Below are 22837 nucleotides of genomic sequence, written 5' to 3'. Positions count from 1 at the left end.
AAATTGTGGCTTTATGTTGTTTTTGTTTTCTGAATTTTTGTTTGGCATTTGAGATACAAATGTTGTTGTTTTTCGTTTATCTTAAGTGCTTATGTTTGTGCAAAAAAACAAAGATTAATGTTGTTTATGTAATGATTATTGAATTTTATTGTCTTGTTTTCCCCCTCTTTAGACATTAATGTCACCTAATCATGTTCATTTAAAATCTCTATTATGTTTCAGTTTGTTTTTCCAAAAATATAGGTTTACAAAATTATATACCACACTGAAATCATATCTAATTTTTACTTGCTTGGTTTGGATAACTAGAATTTTCAGGTTATTTGGTTTTAACCATAAACAATGGTTATATTTTTAAAAAATAAAATTGCCTATTTCATTTTACATGGTTAGATGATGGATTTACTAAAAACATAGAATGTACTAATTTAATTTTGGTAAGAAAAATTATTATATTTTATGTGAACCCAAATTGTATTATTTACACAGAGGAGTTGCAAAATAATGGAGTTATAAATAATTAAAAATAAGAAAGCAACAGTTATGACAAATGTGCTTGTTTTTCTATAAATAATGATAAGAAAAATGTTATTATTTTTATAATATTATTCATCAATTTGATATTAGTGGCCTGATCCCCGTCACTAGTTACTAGATAATCCCAATTTGAAAATGCATGATCAACGATTTGACTTTACTATTTTTTTTTCTTTGAAGCCGATTTAAGGAACAATTCGAAGCTATAGGGGCATCAGATTTTTCTTCGTAGAAGTGAACATTGTGAGATACTTAAAAGGGTATCAGAGAAGCCACAAAATATCTATTGCTTTATAATAAAAAATACTTTTTTATAATCTAAGAGTAACTAAATACAGTTTGGTTTGAATCAGGTTAATCATAGGGTGTTAAATTAATACTTGACTTTCTATTTCTAAAGTTTATGTGTTATATATACAAATCGACTTTGATCGAAGAAAAAATAGACAAATTGAATTTCATTATAACTGGAACGTAATCTTTTAATTTGAAATGTGACCTTTTTATTTCACAGGTATTAAATTTGTTATTTATTAAGTTCTTTATTAATGCATACATACTTTTTAAAATTCCAATGAATTAAAATAAGTAAGTTAACTGAAAGCCAAAAATTATTCAAAAAACTATTTCTGTCAAAGTGATAAATATTCTCAAACAATTAACAAAAAAATAGTCAAACCTGCAAGGAGTCACTAATTAGTAGTTTTATGATGTATGGGAAAAACTTAAACAAACTAACAAACGTTTAGTCAAAATCTCTAGAGAATGTATTACTTTGATTTATGGTAGAAGGCTGAATAACCATATTGCATTACTATGGTAAGAAAATTAAACAAAAGATAATAATTATGGTAGAGAATTTAAAACAGATATACTATAAATATATATCTGAGTAACTGAGTCATGATTTCATATGTATCTTTTCATCTAACAATATATAATTGGGACTAAAGTGTGAGTTCAATAAAGCATTTTCTATAAGCTATTAAGGTACACATGCAAATTTTATAATAAACCTAATCACTAATTATAATAGTTCATACTCAGATTTTTATACTGTATCACTATCAATCATAAAATATATCTATCTTTGTCATAATATGCTTTTTTGAAATTATATTTTATTAATTTACATTAAATAATACATATTCCCATTTTCATATTTTCTAAGTTCTCTAAATAGTAAAAATTGTAATCATAAAAAGCTTGTAATTATATGTTTTTAGAACTGTGATTTTCCATTTCTATCGTGTTACAAAATTTAAGATTGCATTTATTCTGTTGTTTTATTTATATTAGCTCTCGCAATTGTTTAAAATAATGATTATATTTATTTTTTACTCTCTTGAAGTATCAATTTCTGAATACATCAGAAGTTTACAAAAACATTAACTAATAATTATTAAAAAAAACATTATTGACTTCAATTTAGCTAATGCAATTTTGAATCTCTTTGACTTTCCAGTTTATATAAAAAAAAATATTTCTTGTTTATTTTGAATAAATATTGGGAGTTCTAATTCTTAAATTTGTAACTATATGTAGTAAATTTGTTCAGTCAGTTTTTTGCAACTGAGTGATGTTACTCAAAGTATTATTTTGGAATTTACAGGAAATGATGTCAAAAGATATGGCTAAAATAAATCAAGATATGCTAATGCTAAGGGATGACCAGACTCCTAAAGTTGGAGCTAGCTTGAGCCAATCTAAACGAAGGAAGATTTCAATTGTTGGCATTAAACCCAACATACCTGACCTGAATGTGAAACCTTGTTATGATTCCGATGAGGAAGAAAAAGGAGAAGTTACAAATATATTTCAGAATCTTGCAGGTTTAAAATCTCATGATGGATGCTATGTTCATCATAAGCTTTTGTACGAGCTTGAGGTCGAGATCTTTGCTCGTCTTCCATGCTTCGAATACTGGAAACTGCAGTTTCTTAACAAGAAATTTTTGCAGTTGTTAAAAAGTGGTGAAATTTTCAGGGTGAGACAAGAAAAGGGACTTGTAAAACCCTACGTGATTTTGCATTCAGGGGCTGGATCAAATTGGGAAATGTTTGATAAGGATTTTAAAACCTTTCAGAGACTTCCTAAAGTTCCTTCTTCTGACTATTGCTTTTTCCACAGCGATAAGGAAACAATATGTGTGGGTACTCAACTAATTGTCATTGGAAGAGAAATAGAGGGAATTGTGGTGTTTCGCTACGAGCTAGAGAATCATAAGTGGTTCAAAGGTCCTTCAATGATCACACCGAGGGTCATGTACGGTTCTGCTAGCCATGGAAAAACCGCATTCTTTGCAGGAGGCATTCAAATGGATGACAATGGAAACCCTATTGTTGTGCGAACTGTGGAAAAGTATAATGCTGATGCAAAAAGTTGGACTATGATTAATGGAATGCATAAAGCAAGGAAGTTCAGCTCAGGATGTTTCTTGCGTGGAAAATTTTATGTCCTCGGTGGCAGAGATGAGAATGATAAACACCTCACTTGTGGAGAAAGTTATGATGAGACCACAAATTCTTGGGAGTTGATACCTGACATGTTGAAAGACATGACATTCATTACGCCTTCCCAATCTCCGCCTCTTATAGCTGTGGTTGATGACAATCTATACATGTTGGAGACATCTTTGAACGAGCTTCGCGTATATGATATAAACACAAATATTTGGAAGAAACTTGGTGTTGTCCCTGTGAGCACAAACACTACCTTTGGTTGGGGGACTGCGTTTAAATCGATGGGAGATAGACTTCTGGTTGTTGGCTCTTCTCACTCTTGGCATAGGAAAGGAATAGTCTACTCATGCCGTCCTTCTCCAGACGTGGAAGAGCAGCACTGGGAAGAATTAAAATATTGGTGCAGTGGTGCTAAGCTCCCACAGTTTATTCATAACTGCTGTGTGATGTTTGCTTAAAGTTGTTTCCGAGGCAAACTTGTTTTGTATTTGTGCTTACAATAATTTTGTGGCCATGACGCCCAAAACAATTAAAATTGTGGCTTTATGTTGTTTTTGTTTTCTGAATTTTTGTTTGGCATTTGAGATACAAATGTTGTTGTTTTTCGTTTATCTTAAGTGCTTATGTTTGTGCAAAAAAACAAAGATTAATGTTGTTTATGTAATGATTATTGAATTTTATTGTCTTGTTTTTCCCCTCTTTAGACATTAATGTCACCTAATCATGTTCATTTAAAATCTCTATCATGTTTCAGTTTGTTTTTCCAAAAATATAGGTTTACAAAATTATATACCACACTGAAATCATATCTAATTTTTACTTGCTTGGTTTGGATAACTAGAATTTTCAGGTTATTTGGTTTTAACCATAAACAATGGTTGTATTTTTTAAAAATAAAATTGCCTATTTCATTTTACATGGTTAGATGATGGATTTACTAAAAACATAGAATGTACTAATTTAATTTTGGTAAGAAAAATTATTATATTTTATGTGAACCCAAATTGTATTATTTACACAGAGGAGTTGCAAAATAATGGAGTTATAAATAATTAAAAATAAGAAAGCAACAGTTATGACAAATGTGCTTGTTTTTCTATAAATAATGATAAGAAAAATGTTATTATTTTTATAATATTATTCATCAGTTTGATATTAGTGGCTTGATCCCCGTCACTAGTTACTAGATAATCCCAATTTGAAAATGCATGATCAACGATTTGACTTTACTATATTTTTTTTCTTTGAAGCCGATTTAAGGAACAATTCGAAGCTATAGGGGCATCAGATTTTTCTTCGTAGAAGTGAACATTGTGAGCTACTTAAAAGGGTATCAGAGAAGCCGCAAAATATCTATTGCTTTATAATAAAAAATACTTTTTTATAATCTAAGAGTAACTAAATACAGTTTGGTTTGAATCAGGTTAATCATAGGGTGTTAAATTAATACTTGACTTTCTATTTCTAAAGTTTATGTGTTATATATACAAATCGACTTTGATCGAAGAAAAAATAGACAAATTGAATTTCATTATAACTGGAACGTAATCTTTTAATTTGAAATGTGACCTTTTTATTTCACAGGTATTAAATTTGTTATTTATTAAGTTCTTTATTAATGCATACATACTTTTTAAAATTCCAATGAATTAAAATAAGTAAGTTAACTGAAAGCCAAAAATTATTCAAAAAACTATTTCTGTCAAAGTGATAAATATTCTCAAACAATTAACAAAAAAATAGTCAAACCTGCAAGGAGTCACTAATTAGTAGTTTTATGATGTATGGGAAAAACTTAAACAAACTAACAAACGTTTAGTCAAAATCTCTAGAGAATGTATTACTTTGATTTATGGTAGAAGGCTGAATAACCATATTGCATTACTATGGTAAGAAAATTAAACAAAAGATAATAATTATGGTAGAGAATTTAAAACAGATATACTATAAATATATATCTGAGTAACTGAGTCATGATTTCATATGTATCTTTTCATCTAACAATATATAATTGGGACTAAAGTGTGAGTTCAATAAAGCATTTTCTATAAGCTATTAAGGTACACATGCAAATTTTATAATAAACCTAATCACTAATTATAATAGTTCATACTCAGATTTTTATACTGTATCACTATCAATCATAAAATATATCTATCTTTGTCATAATATGCTTTTTTGAAATTATATTTTATTAATTTACATTAAATAATACATATTCCCATTTTCATATTTTCTAAGTTCTCTAAATAGTAAAAATTGTAATCATAAAAAGCTTGTAATTATATGTTTTTAGAACTGTGATTTTCCATTTCTATCGTGTTACAAAATTTAAGATTGCATTTATTCTGTTGTTTTATTTATATTAGCTCTCGCAATTGTTTAAAATAATGATTATATTTATTTTTTACTCTCTTGAAGTATCAATTTCTGAATACATCAGAAGTTTACAAAAACATTAACTAATAATTATAAAAAAAAAAACATTATTGACTTCAATTTAGCTAATGCAATTTTGAGTCTGTTTGACTTTCCAGTTTATATAAAAAAAATATTTCTTGTTTATTTTGAATAAATATTGGGAGTTCTAATTCTTAAATTTGTAACTATATGTAGTAAATTTGTTCAGTCAGTTTTTTGCAACTGAGTGATGTTACTCAAAGTATTATTTTGGAATTTACAGGAAATGATGTCAAAAGATATGGCTAAAATAAATCAAGATATGCTAATGCTAAGGGATGACCAGACTCCTAAAGTTGGAGCTAGCTTGAGCCAATCTAAACGAAGGAAGATTTCAATTGTTGGCATTAAACCCAACATACCTGACCTGAATGTGAAACCTTGTTATGATTCCGATGAGGAAGAAAAAGGAGAAGTTACAAATATATTTCAGAATCTTGCAGGTTTAAAATCTCATGATGGATGCTATGTTCATCATAAGCTTTTGTACGAGCTTGAGGTCGAGATCTTTGCTCGTCTTCCATGCTTCGAATACTGGAAACTGCAGTTTCTTAACAAGAAATTTTTGCAGTTGTTAAAAAGTGGTGAAATTTTCAGGGTGAGACAAGAAAAGGGACTTGTAAAACCCTACGTGATTTTGCATTCAGGGGCTGGATCAAATTGGGAAATGTTTGATAAGGATTTTAAAACCTTTCAGAGACTTCCTAAAGTTCCTTCTTCTGACTATTGCTTTTTCCACAGCGATAAGGAAACAATATGTGTGGGTACTCAACTAATTGTCATTGGAAGAGAAATAGAGGGAATTGTGGTGTTTCGCTACGAGCTAGAGAATCATAAGTGGTTCAAAGGTCCTTCAATGATCACACCGAGGGTCATGTACGGTTCTGCTAGCCATGGAAAAACCGCATTCTTTGCAGGAGGCATTCAAATGGATGACAATGGAAACCCTATTGTTGTGCGAACTGTGGAAAAGTATAATGCTGATGCAAAAAGTTGGACTATGATTAATGGAATGCATAAAGCAAGGAAGTTCAGCTCAGGATGTTTCTTGCGTGGAAAATTTTATGTCCTCGGTGGCAGAGATGAGAATGATAAACACCTCACTTGTGGAGAAAGTTATGATGAGACCACAAATTCTTGGGAGTTGATACCTGACATGTTGAAAGACATGACATTCATTACGCCTTCCCAATCTCCGCCTCTTATAGCTGTGGTTGATGACAATCTATACATGTTGGAGACATCTTTGAACGAGCTTCGCGTATATGATATAAACACAAATATTTGGAAGAAACTTGGTGTTGTCCCTGTGAGCACAAACACTACCTTTGGTTGGGGGACTGCGTTTAAATCGATGGGAGATAGACTTCTGGTTGTTGGCTCTTCTCACTCTTGGCATAGGAAAGGAATAGTCTACTCATGCCGTCCTTCTCCAGACGTGGAAGAGCAGCACTGGGAAGAATTAAAATATTGGTGCAGTGGTGCTAAGCTCCCACAGTTTATTCATAACTGCTGTGTGATATTTGCTTAAAGTTGTTTCCGAGGCAAACTTGTTTTGTATTTGTGCTTACAATAATTTTGTGGCCATGACGCCCAAAACAATTAAAATTATGGCTTTATGTTGTGTTTGTTTTCTGAATTTTTGTTTGGCATTTGAGATACAAATGTTGTTGTTTTTTGTTTATCTTAAGTGCTTATGTTTGTGAAAAAAACAAAAATTAATGTTGTTTATGTAATGATTATTGAATTTTATTGTTTTGTTTTTCTCCTCTTTAGACATTAATGTCACCTAATCATGTTCATTTAAAATCTCTATCATGTTTCAGTTTGTTTTTCCAAAAATATAGGTTTACAAAATTATACACCACACTGAAATCATATCTAATTTTTACTTGCTTGGTTTGGATAACTAGAATTTTCAGGTTATTTGGTTTTAACCATAAACAATGGATGTATTTTTTAAAAATAAAATTGCCTATTTCATTTTACATGGTTAGATGATGGATTTACTAAAAACATAGAATGTACTAATTTAATTTTGGTAAGAAAAATTATTATATTTTATGTGAACCCAAATTGTATTATTTACACAGAGGAGTTGCAAAATAATGGAGTTATAAATAATTAAAAATAAGAAAGCAACAGTTATGACAAATGTGCTTGTTTTTCTATAAATAATGATAAGAAAAATGTTATTATTTTTATAATATTATTCATCAGTTTGATATTAGTGGCTTGATCCCCGTCACTAGTTACTAGATAATCCCAATTTGAAAATGCATGATCAACGATTTGACTTTACTATATTTTTTTTTCTTTGAAGCCGATTTAAGGAACAATTCGAAGCTATAGGGGCATCAGATTTTTCTTCGTAGAAGTGAACATTGTGAGCTACTTAAAAGGGTATCAGAGAAGCCGCAAAATATCTATTGCTTTATAATAAAAAATACTTTTTTATAATCTAAGAGTAACTAAATACAGTTTGGTTTGAATCAGGTTAATCATAGGGTGTTAAATTAATACTTGACTTTCTATTTCTAAAGTTTATGTGTTATATATACAAATCGACTTTGATCGAAGAAAAAATAGACAAATTGAATTTCATTATAACTGGAACGTAATCTTTTAATTTGAAATGTGACCTTTTTATTTCACAGGTATTAAATTTGTTATTTATTAAGTTCTTTATTAATGCATACATACTTTTTAAAATTCCAATGAATTAAAATAAGTAAGTTAACTGAAAGCCAAAAATTATTCAAAAAACTATTTCTGTCAAAGTGATAAATATTCTCAAACAATTAACAAAAAAATAGTCAAACCTGCAAGGAGTCACTAATTAGTAGTTTTATGATGTATGGGAAAAACTTAAACAAACTAACAAACGTTTAGTCAAAATCTCTAGAGAATGTATTACTTTGATTTATGGTAGAAGGCTGAATAACCATATTGCATTACTATGGTAAGAAAATTAAACAAAAGATAATAATTATGGTAGAGAATTTAAAACAGATATACTATAAATATATATCTGAGTAACTGAGTCATGATTTCATATGTATCTTTTCATCTAACAATATATAATTGGGACTAAAGTGTGAGTTCAATAAAGCATTTTCTATAAGCTATTAAGGTACACATGCAAATTTTATAATAAACCTAATCACTAATTATAATAGTTCATACTCAGATTTTTATACTGTATCACTATCAATCATAAAATATATCTATCTTTGTCATAATATGCTTTTTTGAAATTATATTTTATTAATTTACATTAAATAATACATATTCCCATTTTCATATTTTCTAAGTTCTCTAAATAGTAAAAATTGTAATCATAAAAAGCTTGTAATTATATGTTTTTAGAACTGTGATTTTCCATTTCTATCGTGTTACAAAATTTAAGATTGCATTTATTCTGTTGTTTTATTTATATTAGCTCTCGCAATTGTTTAAAATAATGATTATATTTATTTTTTACTCTCTTGAAGTATCAATTTCTGAATACATCAGAAGTTTACAAAAACATTAACTAATAATTATTAAAAAAAACATTATTGACTTCAATTTAGCTAATGCAATTTTGAGTCTGTTTGACTTTCCAGTTTATATAAAAAAAATATTTCTTGTTTATTTTGAATAAATATTGGGAGTTCTAATTCTTAAATTTGTAACTATATGTAGTAAATTTGTTCAGTCAGTTTTTTGCAACTGAGTGATGTTACTCAAAGTATTATTTTGGAATTTACAGGAAATGATGTCAAAAGATATGGCTAAAATAAATCAAGATATGCTAATGCTAAGGGATGACCAGACTCCTAAAGTTGGAGCTAGCTTGAGCCAATCTAAACGAAGGAAGATTTCAATTGTTGGCATTAAACCCAACATACCTGACCTGAATGTGAAACCTTGTTATGATTCCGATGAGGAAGAAAAAGGAGAAGTTACAAATATATTTCAGAATCTTGCAGGTTTAAAATCTCATGATGGATGCTATGTTCATCATAAGCTTTTGTACGAGCTTGAGGTCGAGATCTTTGCTCGTCTTCCATGCTTCGAATACTGGAAACTGCAGTTTCTTAACAAGAAATTTTTGCAGTTGTTAAAAAGTGGTGAAATTTTCAGGGTGAGACAAGAAAAGGGACTTGTAAAACCCTACGTGATTTTGCATTCAGGGGCTGGATCAAATTGGGAAATGTTTGATAAGGATTTTAAAACCTTTCAGAGACTTCCTAAAGTTCCTTCTTCTGATTATTGCTTTTTCCACAGCGATAAGGAAACAATATGTGTGGGTACTCAACTAATTGTCATTGGAAGAGAAATAGAGGGAATTGTGGTGTTTCGCTACGAGCTAGAGAATCATAAGTGGTTCAAAGGTCCTTCAATGATCACACCGAGGGTCATGTACGGTTCTGCTAGCCATGGAAAAACCGCATTCTTTGCAGGAGGCATTCAAATGGATGACAATGGAAACCCTATTGTTGTGCGAACTGTGGAAAAGTATAATGCTGATGCAAAAAGTTGGACTATGATTAATGGAATGCATAAAGCAAGGAAGTTCAGCTCAGGATGTTTCTTGCGTGGAAAATTTTATGTCCTCGGTGGCAGAGATGAGAATGATAAACACCTCACTTGTGGAGAAAGTTATGATGAGACCACAAATTCTTGGGAGTTGATACCTGACATGTTGAAAGACATGACATTCATTACGCCTTCCCAATCTCCGCCTCTTATAGCTGTGGTTGATGACAATCTATACATGTTGGAGACATCTTTGAACGAGCTTCGCGTATATGATATAAACACAAATATTTGGAAGAAACTTGGTGTTGTCCCTGTGAGCACAAACACTACCTTTGGTTGGGGGACTGCGTTTAAATCGATGGGAGATAGACTTCTGGTTGTTGGCTCTTCTCACTCTTGGCATAGGAAAGGAATAGTCTACTCATGCCGTCCTTCTCCAGACGTGGAAGAGCAGCACTGGGAAGAATTAAAATATTGGTGCAGTGGTGCTAAGCTCCCACAGTTTATTCATAACTGCTGTGTGATGTTTGCTTAAAGTTGTTTCCGAGGCAAACTTGTTTTGTATTTGTGCTTACAATAATTTTGTGGCCATGACGCCCAAAACAATTAAAATTGTGGCTTTATGTTGTTTTTGTTTTCTGAATTTTTGTTTGGCATTTGAGATACAAATGTTGTTGTTTTTCGTTTATCTTAAGTGCTTATGTTTGTGCAAAAAAACAAAGATTAATGTTGTTTATGTAATGATTATTGAACTTTATTGTCTTGTTTTTCCCCTCTTTAGACATTAATGTCACCTAATCATGTTCATTTAAAATCTCTATCATGTTTCAGTTTGTTTTTCCAAAAATATAGGTTTACAAAATTATATACCACACTGAAATCATATCTAATTTTTACTTGCTTGGTTTGGATAACTAGAATTTTCAGGTTATTTGGTTTTAACCATAAACAATGGTTGTATTTTTTAAAAATAAAATTGCCTATTTCATTTTACATGGTTAGATGATGGATTTACTAAAAACATAGAATGTACTAATTTAATTTTGGTAAGAAAAATTATTATATTTTATGTGAACCCAAATTGTATTATTTACACAGAGGAGTTGCAAAATAATGGAGTTATAAATAATTAAAAATAAGAAAGCAACAGTTATGACAAATGTGCTTGTTTTTCTATAAATAATGATAAGAAAAATGTTATTATTTTTATAATATTATTCATCAGTTTGATATTAGTGGCTTGATCCCCGTCACTAGTTACTAGATAATCCCAATTTGAAAATGCATGATCAACGATTTGACTTTACTATATTTTTTTTTCTTTGAAGCCGATTTAAGGAACAATTCGAAGCTATAGGGGCATCAGATTTTTCTTCGTAGAAGTGAACATTGTGAGCTACTTAAAAGGGTATCAGAGAAGCCGCAAAATATCTATTGCTTTATAATAAAAAATACTTTTTTATAATCTAAGAGTAACTAAATACAGTTTGGTTTGAATCAGGTTAATCATAGGGTGTTAAATTAATACTTGACTTTCTATTTCTAAAGTTTATGTGTTATATATACAAATCGACTTTGATCGAAGAAAAAATAGACAAATTGAATTTCATTATAACTGGAACGTAATCTTTTAATTTGAAATGTGACCTTTTTATTTCACAGGTATTAAATTTGTTATTTATTAAGTTCTTTATTAATGCATACATACTTTTTAAAATTCCAATGAATTAAAATAAGTAAGTTAACTGAAAGCCAAAAATTATTCAAAAAACTATTTCTGTCAAAGTGATAAATATTCTCAAACAATTAACAAAAAAATAGTCAAACCTGCAAGGAGTCACTAATTAGTAGTTTTATGATGTATGGGAAAAACTTAAACAAACTAACAAACGTTTAGTCAAAATCTCTAGAGAATGTATTACTTTGATTTATGGTAGAAGGCTGAATAACCATATTGCATTACTATGGTAAGAAAATTAAACAAAAGATAATAATTATGGTAGAGAATTTAAAACAGATATACTATAAATATATATCTGAGTAACTGAGTCATGATTTCATATGTATCTTTTCATCTAACAATATATAATTGGGACTAAAGTGTGAGTTCAATAAAGCATTTTCTATAAGCTATTAAGGTACACATGCAAATTTTATAATAAACCTAATCACTAATTATAATAGTTCATACTCAGATTTTTATACTGTATCACTATCAATCATAAAATATATCTATCTTTGTCATAATATGCTTTTTTGAAATTATATTTTATTAATTTACATTAAATAATACATATTCCCATTTTCATATTTTCTAAGTTCTCTAAATAGTAAAAATTGTAATCATAAAAAGCTTGTAATTATATGTTTTTAGAACTGTGATTTTCCATTTCTATCGTGTTACAAAATTTAAGATTGCATTTATTCTGTTGTTTTATTTATATTAGCTCTCGCAATTGTTTAAAATAATGATTATATTTATTTTTTACTCTCTTGAAGTATCAATTTCTGAATACATCAGAAGCTTACAAAAACATTAACTAATAATTATTAAAAAAAAACATTATTGACTTAAATTTAGCTAATGCAATTTTGAATCTCTTTGACTTTCCAGTTTATATAAAAAAAAATATTTCTTGTTTATTTTGAATAAATATTGGGAGTTCTAATTCTTAAATTTGTAACTATATGTAGTAAATTTATTCAGTCAGTTTTTTTGCAACTGAGTGATGTTACTCAAAGTATTATTTTGGAATTTACAGGAAATGATGTCAAAAGATATGGCTAAAATAAATCAAGATATGCTAATGCTAAGGGATGACCAGACTCCTAAAGTTGGAGCTAGCTTGAGCCAATCTAAACGAAGGAAGATTTCAATTGTTGGCATTAAACCCAACATACCTGACCTGAATGTGAAACCTTGTTATGATTCCGATGAGGAAGAAAAAGGAGAAGTTACAAATATATTTCAGAATCTTGCAGGTTTAAAATCTCATGATGGATGCTATGTTCATCATAAGCTTTTGTACGAGCTTGAGGTCGAGATCTTTGCTCGTCTTCCATGCTTCGAATACTGGAAACTGCAGTTTCTTAACAAGAAATTTTTGCAGTTGTTAAAAAGTGGTGAAATTTTCAGGGTGAGACAAGAAAAGGGACTTGTAAAACCCTACGTGATTTTGCATTCAGGGGCTGGATCAAATTGGGAAATGTTTGATAAGGATTTTAAAACCTTTCAGAGACTTCCTAAAGTTCCTTCTTCTGATTATTGCTTTTTCCACAGCGATAAGGAAACAATATGTGTGGGTACTCAACTAATTGTCATTGGAAGAGAAATAGAGGGAATTGTGGTGTTTCGCTACGAGCTAGAGAATCATAAGTGGTTCAAAGGTCCTTCAATGATCACACCGAGGGTCATGTACGGTTCTGCTAGCCATGGAAAAACCGCATTCTTTGCAGGAGGCATTCAAATGGATGACAATGGAAACCCTATTGTTGTGCGAACTGTGGAAAAGTATAATGCTGATGCAAAAAGTTGGACTATGATTAATGGAATGCATAAAGCAAGGAAGTTCAGCTCAGGATGTTTCTTGCGTGGAAAATTTTATGTCCTCGGTGGCAGAGATGAGAATGATAAACACCTCACTTGTGGAGAAAGTTATGATGAGACCACAAATTCTTGGGAGTTGATACCTGACATGTTGAAAGACATGACATTCATTACGCCTTCCCAATCTCCGCCTCTTATAGCTGTGGTTGATGACAATCTATACATGTTGGAGACATCTTTGAACGAGCTTCGCGTATATGATATAAACACAAATATTTGGAAGAAACTTGGTGTTGTCCCTGTGAGCACAAACACTACCTTTGGTTGGGGGACTGCGTTTAAATCGATGGGAGATAGACTTCTGGTTGTTGGCTCTTCTCACTCTTGGCATAGGAAAGGAATAGTCTACTCATGCCGTCCTTCTTCAGACGTGGAAGAGCAGCACTGGGAAGAATTAAAATATTGGTGCAGTGGTGCTAAGCTCCCACAGTTTATTCATAACTGTTGTGTGATGTTTGCTTAAAGTTGTTTCCGAGGCAAACTTGTTTTGTATTTGTGCTTACAATAATTTTGTGGCCATGACGCCCAAAACAATTAAAATTGTGGCTTTATGTTGTTTTTTTTTCTGAATTTTTGTTTGGCATTTGAGATACAAATATTGTTGTTTTTTCGTTTATCTTAAGTGCTTATGTTTGTGCAAAAAAACAAAGATTAATGTTGTTTATGTAATGATTATTGGACTTTATTATCTTGTTTTTCCCCTCTTTAGACATTAATGTCACCTAATCATGTTCATTTAAAATTTCTATCATGTTTCAGTTTGTTTTTCCAAAAATATAGGTTTACAAAATTATATACCACACTGAAATCATATCTAATTTTTACTTGCTTGGTTTGGATAACTAGAATTTTCAGGTTATTTGGTTTTAACCATAAACAATGGTTGTATTTTAAAAAAATAAAATTGCCTATTTCATTTTACATGGTTAGATGATGGATTTACTAAAAACATAGAATGTACTAATTTAATTTTGGTAAGAAAAATTATTATATTTTATGTGAACCCAAATTGTATTATTTACACAGAGGAGTTGCAAAATAATGGAGTTATAAATAATTAAAAATAAGAAAGCAACAGTTATGACAAATGTGCTTGTTTTTCTATAAATAATGATAAGAAAAATGTTATTATTTTTATAATATTATTCATCAGTTTGATATTAGTGGCTTGATCCCCGTCACTAGTTACTAGATAATCCCAATTTGAAAATGCATGATCAACGATTTGACTTTACTATATTTTTTTTCTTTGAAGCCGATTTAAGGAACAATTCGAAGCTATAGGGGCATCAGATTTTTCTTCGTAGAAGTGAACATTGTGAGCTACTTAAAAGGGTATCAGAGAAGCCGCAAAATATCTATTGCTTTATAATAAAAAATACTTTTTTATAATCTAAGAGTAACTAAATACAGTTTGGTTTGAATCAGGTTAATCATAGGGTGTTTAATTAATACTTGACTTTATATTTCTAAAGTTTATGTGTTATATATACAAATCGACTTTGATCGAAGAAAAAATAGACAAATTGAATTTCATTATAACTGGAACGTAATCTTTTAATTTGAAATGTGACCTTTTTATTTCACAGGTATTAAATTTGTTATTTATTAAGTTCTTTATTAATGCATACATACTTTTTAAAATTCCAATGAATTAAAATAAGTAAGTTAACTGAAAGCCAAAAATTATTCAAAAAACTATTTCTGTCAAAGTGATAAATATTCTCAAACAATTAACAAAAAAATAGTCAAACCTGCAAGGAGTCACTAATTAGTAGTTTTATGATGTATGGGAAAACTTAAACAAACTAACAAACGTTTAGTCAAAATCTCTAGAGAATGTATTACTTTGATTTATGGTAGAAGGCTGAATAACCATATTGCATTACTATGGTAAGAAAATTAAACAAAAGATAATAATTATGGTAGAGAATTTAAAACAGATATATACTATAAATATATATATCTGAGTAACTGAGTCATGATTTCATATGTATCTTTTCATCTAACAATATATAATTGGGACTAAAGTGTGAGTTCAATAAAGCATTTTCTATAAGCTATTAAGGTACACATGCAAATTTTATAATAAACCTAATCACTAATTATAATAGTTCATACTCAGATTTTTATACTGTATCACTATCAATCATAAAATATATCTATCTTTGTCATAATATGCTTTTTTGAAATTATATTTTATTAATTTACATTAAATAATACATATTACCATTTTCATATTTTCTAAGTTCTCTAAATAGTAAAAATTGTAATCATAAAAAGCTTGTAATTATATGTTTTTAGAACTGTGATTTTCCATTTCTATCGTGTTACAAAATTTAAGATTGCATTTATTCTGTTGTTTTATTTATATTAGCTCTCGCTATTGTTTAAAATAATGATTATATTTATTTTTTACTCTCTTGAAGTATCAATTTCTGAATACATCAGAAGTTTACAAAAACATTAACTAATAATTATTAAAAAAAACATTATTGACTTCAATTTAGCTAATGCAATTTTGAATCTCTTTGACTTTCCAGTTTATATAAAAAAAAATATTTCTTGTTTATTTTGAATAAATATTGGGAGTTCTAATTCTTAAATTTGTAACTATATGTAGTAAATTTGTTCAGTCAGTTTTTTGCAACTGAGTGATGTTACTCAAAGTATTATTTTGGAATTTACAGGAAATGATGTCAAAAGATATGGCTAAAATAAATCAAGATATGCTAATGCTAAGGGATGACCAGACTCCTAAAGTTGGAGCTAGCTTGAGCCAATCTAAACGAAGGAAGATTTCAATTGTTGGCATTAAACCCAACATACCTGACCTGAATGTGAAACCTTGTTATGATTCCGATGAGGAAGAAAAAGGAGAAGTTACAAATATATTTCAGAATCTTGCAGGTTTAAAATCTCATGATGGATGCTATGTTCATCATAAGCTTTTGTACGAGCTTGAGGTCGAGATCTTTGCTCGTCTTCCATGCTTCGAATACTGGAAACTGCAGTTTCTTAACAAGAAATTTTTGCAGTTGTTAAAAAGTGGTGAAATTTTCAGGGTGAGACAAGAAAAGGGACTTGTAAAACCCTACGTGATTTTGCATTCAGGGGCTGGATCAAATTGGGAAATGTTTGATAAGGATTTTAAAACCTTTCAGAGACTTCCTAAAGTTCCTTCTTCTGATTATTGCTTTTTCCACAGCGATAAGGAAACAATATGTGTGGGTACTCAATTAATTGTCATTGGAAGAGAAATAGAGGGAATTGTGGTGTTTCGCTACGAGCTAGAGAATCATAAGTGGTTCAAAGGTCCTTCAATGATCACACCGAGGGTCATGTACGGTTGCTAGCCATGGAAAAACCGCATTCTTTGCAGGAGGCATTCAAATGGATGACAATGGAAACCCTATTGTTGTGCGAACTGTGGAAAAGTATAATGCTGATGAAAAAATTTGGACTATGATTAATGGAATGCATAAAGTAAAGAAGTTCAGCTCAGGATGTTTCTTGCGTGGAAAATTTTATGTCCTCGGTGGCAGAGATGAAAATGATAAACACCTCACTTGTGGAGAAAGTTATGAAGAGACCACAAATTCTTGGGAGTTGATACCTGACATGTTGAAAGACATGACATTCATTACGCCTTCCCAATCTCCGCCTCTTATAGCTGTTGTTGATGACAATCTATACATGTTGGAGACATCTTTGAACGAGCTTCGCGTATATGATATAAACACAAATATTTGGAAGAAACTTGGTGTTGTCCCTGTGAGCACAAACACTACCTTTGGTTGGGGGACTGCGTTTAAATCGATGGGAGATAGACTTCTGGTTGTTGGCTCTTCTCACTCTTGGCATAGGAAAGGAATAGTCTACTCATGCCGTCCTTCTCCAGACGTGGAAGAGCAGCACTGGGAAGAATTAAAATATTGGTGCAGTGGTGCTAAGCTCCCACAGTTTATTCATAACTGCTGTGTGATGTTTGCTTAAAGTTGTTTCCGAAGCAAACTTGTTTTGTATTTGTGCTTACAATAATTTTGTGGCCATGACGCCCAAAACAATTAAAATTGTGGCTTTATGTTGTTTTTGTTTTCTGAATTTTTGTTTGGCATTTGAGATACAAATGTTGTTGTTTTTCGTTTATCTTAAGTGCTTATGTTTGTGCAAAAAAACAAAGATTAATGTTGTTTATGTAATGATTATTGAACTTTATTGTCTTGTTTTTCCCCTCTTTAGGCATTAATGTCACCTAATCATGTTCATTTAAAATCTCTATCATGTTTCAGTTTGTTTTTCCAAAAATATAGGTTTACAAAATTATATACCACACTGAAATCATATCTAATTTTTACTTGCTTGGTTTGGATAACTAGAATTTTCAGGTTATTTGGTTTTAACCATAAACAATGGTTGTATTTTAAAAAAATAAAATTGCCTATTTCATTTTACCTGGTTAGATGATGGATTTACTAAAAACATAGAATGTAGTAATTTAATTTTGGTAAGAAAAATTATTATATTTTATGTGAACCCAAATTGTATTATTTACACAGAGGAGTTGCAGAATAATGGAGTTATAAATAATTAAAAATAAGAAAGCAACAGTTATGAAAAATGTGCTTGTTTTTCTATAAATAATGATAAGAAAAATGTTATTATTTTTATAATATTATTCATCAGTTTGATATTAGTGGCTTGATCCTCGTCACTAGTTACTAGATAATCCCAATTTGAAAATGCATGATCAACGATTTGATTTTACTATTTTTTTTTTCTTTGAAGCCGATTTAAGGAACAATTCGAAGCTATAGGGGCATCAGATTTTTCTTCGTAGAAGTGAACATTGTGAGCTACTTAAAAGGGTATCAGAGAAGCCGTAAAATATCTATTGCTTTATAATTAAAAATACTTTTTTATAATCTAAGAGTAACTAAATACAGTTTGGTTTGAATCAGGTTAATCATAGGGTGTTAAATTAATACTTGACTTTCTATTTCTAAAGTTTATGTGTTATATATACAAATCGACTTTGATCGAAGAAAAAATAGACAAATTGAATTTCATTATAACTGGAACGTAATCTTTTAATTTGAAATGTGACCTTTTTATTTCACAGGTATTAAATTTGTTATTTATTAAGTTCTTTATTAATGCATACATACTTTTTAAAATTCCAATGAATTAAAATAAGTAAGTTAACTGAAAGCCAAAAACTATTCAAAAAACTATTTCTGTCAAAGTGATAAATATTCTCAAACAATTAACAAAAAAATAGTCAAACCTGCACGTAGTCACTAATTAGTAGTTTTATGATGTATGGGAAAAACTTAAACAAACTAACAAACGTTTAGTCAAAATCTCTAGAGAATGTATTACTATGATTTATGGTAGAAGGCTGAATAACCATATTGCATTACTATGGTAAGAAAATTAAACAAAAGATAATAATTATGGTAGAGAATTTAAAACAGATATATACTATAAATATATATATCTGGGTAACTGAGTCATGATTTCATATGTATCTTTTCATCTAACAATATATAATTGGGACTAAAGTGTGAGTTCAATAAAGCATTTTCTATAAGCTATTAAGGTACACATGCAAATTTTATAATAAACCTAATCACTAATTATAATAGTTCATACTCAGATTTTTATACTGTATCACTATCAATCATAAAATATATCTATCTTTGTCATAATATGCTTTTTTGAAATTATATTTTATTAATTTACATTAAATAATACATATTCCCATTTTCATATTTTCTAAGTTCTCTAAATAGTAAAAATGGTAATCATAAAAAGCTTGTAATTATATGTTTTTAGAACTGTGATTTTCCATTTCTATCGTGTTACAAAATTTAAGATTGCATTTATTCTGTTGTTTTATTTATATTAGCTCTCGCAAATGTTTAAAATAATGATTATATTTATTTTTTACTATCTTGAAGTATCAATTTCTAAATACATCAGAAGTTTACAAAAACATTAACTAATTATTATTAAAAAAAACATTATTGACTTCAATTTAGCTAATGCAATTTTGAATCTCTTTGACTTTCCAGTTTATATATAAAAAAAATATTTCTTGTTTATTTTGAATAAATAGTGGGAGTTCTAATTCTTAAATTTGTAACTATATGTAGTAAATGTGTTCAGTCAGTTTTTTGCAACTGAGTGATGTTACTCAAAGTATTATTTTGGAATTTACAGGAAATGATGTCAAAAGATATGGCTAAAATAAATCAAGATATGCTAATGCTAAGGGATGACCAGACTCCTAAAGTTGGAGCTAGCTTCAGCCAATCTAAACGAAGGAAGATTTCAATTGTTGGCATTAAACCCAACATACCTGACCTGAATGTGAAACCTTGTTATGATTCCGATGAGGAAGAAAAAGGAGAAGTTACAAATATATTTCAGAATCTTGCAGGTTTAAAATCTCATGATGGATGCTATGTTCATCATAAGCTTTTGTACGAGCTTGAGGTCGAGATCTTTGCTCGTCTTCCATGCTTCGAATACTGGAAACTGCAGTTTCTTAACAAGAAATTTTTGCAGTTGTTAAAAAGTGGTGAAATTTTCAGGGTGAGACAAGAAAAGGGACTTGTAAAACCCTACGTGATTTTGCATTCAGGGGCTGGATCAAATTGGGAAATGTTTGATAAGGATTTTAAAACCTTTCAGAGACTTCCTAAAGTTCCTTCTTCTGATTATTGCTTTTTCCACAGCGATAAGGAAACAATATGTGTGGGTACTCAACTAATTGTCATTGGAAGAGAAATAGAGGGAATTGTGGTGTTTTGCTACGAGCTAGAGAATCATAAGTGGTTCAAAGGTCCTTCAATGATCACACCGAGGGTCATGTACGGTTCTGCTAGCCATGGAAAAACCGCATTCTTTGCAGGAGGCATTCAAATGGATGACAATGGAAACCCTATTGTTGTGCGAAATGTGGAAAAGTATAATGCTGATGCAAAAAGTTGGACTATGATTAATGGAATGCATAAAGCAAAAAGTTGGACTATGATTAATGGAATGCATAAAGCAAGGAAGTTCAGCTCAGGATGTTTCTTGCGTGGAAAATTTTATGTCCTCGGTGGCAGAGATGAGAATGATAAACACCTCACTTGTGGAGAAAGTTATGATGAGACCACAAATTCTTGGGAGTTGATACCTGACATGTTGAAAGACATGACATTCATTACGCCTTCCCAATCTCCGCCTCTTATAGCTGTGGTTGATGACAATCTATACATGTTGGAGACATCTTTGAACGAGCTTCGCGTATATGATATAAACACAAATATTTGGAAGAAACTTGGTGTTGTCCCTGTGAGCACAAACACTACCTTTGGTTGGGGGACTGCGTTTAAATCGATGGGAGATGGACTTCTGGTTGTTGGCTCTTCTCACTCTTGGCATAGGAAAGGAATAGTCTACTCATGCCGTCCTTCTCCAGACGTGGAAGAGCAGCACTGGGAAGAATTAAAATATTGGTGCAGTGGTAATAAGCTCCCACAGTTTATTCATAACTGCTGTGTGATGTTTGCTTAAAGTTGTTTCCGAGGCAAACTTGTTTTGTATTTGTGCTTATAATATAATTTTGTGGCCATGACGCCCGAAACATGTAAAATTGTGGTTTTATGTTGTTTTTGTTTTCTGAATTTTTGTTTTGCATTTGGGATACAAATGTTGTTGTTTTTTGTTTATTTTAAGTGCTTATGTTTGTGAAAAAACAAAAATTAATGTTGTTTATGTAATGATTATTGAATTTTATTGTTTTGTTTTTTCCCTCTTTAGCCATTAATGTCACCTAATCATGTTCATTTAAAATCTCTATCATGTTTCAGTTTGTTTTTCCAAAAATATAGGTTTACAAAATTATATACCACACTGAAATCATATCTAATTTTTACTTGCTTGGTTTTGGATAACTAGAATTTTCAGGTTATTTGGTTTTAAACATAAACAATGGTTGTATTTGTTTTAAATAAAATTGCCTATTTCAGTTTACGTGGTTAGATGATGAATTTACTAAAAACATAGAATGTACTAATTTAATTTTGGTAAAAAAAATAATTATATTTTATGTGAACCCAAATTGTATTATTTTACACAGAGGAGTTGCAAAATAATGGAGTTATAAATAATTAAAAATAAGAAAGCAACAGTTATGACAAATGTGCTTGATTTTCTATAAATAATGATAAGAAAAATGTTATTATTTTTATAATTTTATTCATCAGTTTGATATTAGTGGCTTGATCCTCGTCACTAGTTACTAGATAATCCCAATTTGAAAATGCATGATCAACGATTTGATTTTACTATTTTTTTTTTCTTTGAAGCCGATTTAAGGAACAATTCGAAGCTATAGGGGCATCATATTTTTCTTCGTAGAAGTGTACATTATGAGCTACTTAAAAGGGTATCGGAGAAGCCGCAAAATATCTATTGCTTTATGATATACTTTGGATTTGACCCGTTTCATCCATGGTATATAAGTGTTTTATTCTATATATATCTATGCTTTCTACTCTTCTAGGTATGTTTTCAGGTTAAGGTGCATTTCGGAGTAAAGCTATGACCTTGGAGCATTTTGAAGCTTAAAGGACATTTCACTCGAGCTGACCATGTAGAGGTCGACGAGTGGAAGAACAATCGATCGATGTGCATCCAGTGCTGTCGATCGACACCAGGAGATGCCTCGACAGATGAAGATTAATATCGATCGATGTACACAAGTACCATCGATCGATGTCGAGACATTAGACACGCGACATTTTGGATCCAGCGGACTTAAAACCCAAGGCCAAGAAAAATTACGAAAATGCCCTGACGAGTTTTTAACCTAGTAGATTATATATTGCTTAAGTGTTTTGACGGCAGAAGAGCTTTTTAGTTACAGTTTTACTTTGAGAGAGAAGAGAGAGTTTGGGAGAGAAGATCACTTGTGATTGGGAAATAGACTCTGCCTAACAATCTGAACACCAAAATCAAGACCTTAGGGACTCAGGTGAGAAAACTGAAACGCAAGTAAATTCAGACGACGAGGACTATAAAGAGGCAAAAAAGCTTTCGCTAGAGAGGCAGGAGCGACAAAGGAAAACACCACGTAAATGCCATCATAGATGATGATTTCTGGCAAGTGGTGAGAAATGAAAAGCTTGAGGAATGGGACTTCCAAATCGAAATCGACATCGATCGACAGACCATGACGAAGATCGAT

General features: G+C 30.4%; 2 protein-coding genes and 4 pseudogenes across 2 annotated transcripts; all 6 read left to right on the top strand.

Annotated features, from left to right (window-relative positions):
* Nucleotides 1-789: 789 nt before the first annotated feature.
* LOC125575754 (F-box/kelch-repeat protein At3g27150-like) lies at nucleotides 790-3653 on the top strand. Its single transcript, XM_048734823.1, has one exon. The coding sequence runs from the start codon at nucleotides 2117-2119 to the stop codon at nucleotides 3455-3457; it is 1341 nt and encodes a 446-aa protein (XP_048590780.1). The 5' UTR covers nucleotides 790-2116; the 3' UTR covers nucleotides 3458-3653.
* On the top strand, nucleotides 3653-9005 carry LOC125575755 (annotated as a pseudogene).
* Nucleotides 9006-9175: 170 nt separating this feature from the next.
* On the top strand, nucleotides 9176-10525 carry LOC125575753 (F-box/kelch-repeat protein At3g27150-like). The gene has a single exon (XM_048734822.1). The coding sequence runs from the start codon at nucleotides 9181-9183 to the stop codon at nucleotides 10519-10521; it is 1341 nt and encodes a 446-aa protein (XP_048590779.1). The 5' UTR covers nucleotides 9176-9180; the 3' UTR covers nucleotides 10522-10525.
* A 2185-nt stretch (nucleotides 10526-12710) lies between these two features.
* On the top strand, nucleotides 12711-15365 carry LOC125575756 (annotated as a pseudogene).
* Nucleotides 15366-15374: 9 nt separating this feature from the next.
* Nucleotides 15375-17524, top strand: LOC125575757 (annotated as a pseudogene).
* A 2261-nt stretch (nucleotides 17525-19785) lies between these two features.
* LOC125575752 lies at nucleotides 19786-21676 on the top strand (annotated as a pseudogene).
* The last annotated feature ends 1161 nt before the right edge of the window (nucleotides 21677-22837 follow it).

This window comes from Brassica napus, chromosome A6 (assembly GCF_020379485.1).
Source record: "Brassica napus cultivar Da-Ae chromosome A6, Da-Ae, whole genome shotgun sequence".
NCBI lineage: Eukaryota > Viridiplantae > Streptophyta > Magnoliopsida > Brassicales > Brassicaceae > Brassica > Brassica napus.
Note: the sequence above shows the minus strand (reverse complement) of the source record. Positions and strands in the feature narration are given on the sequence as shown.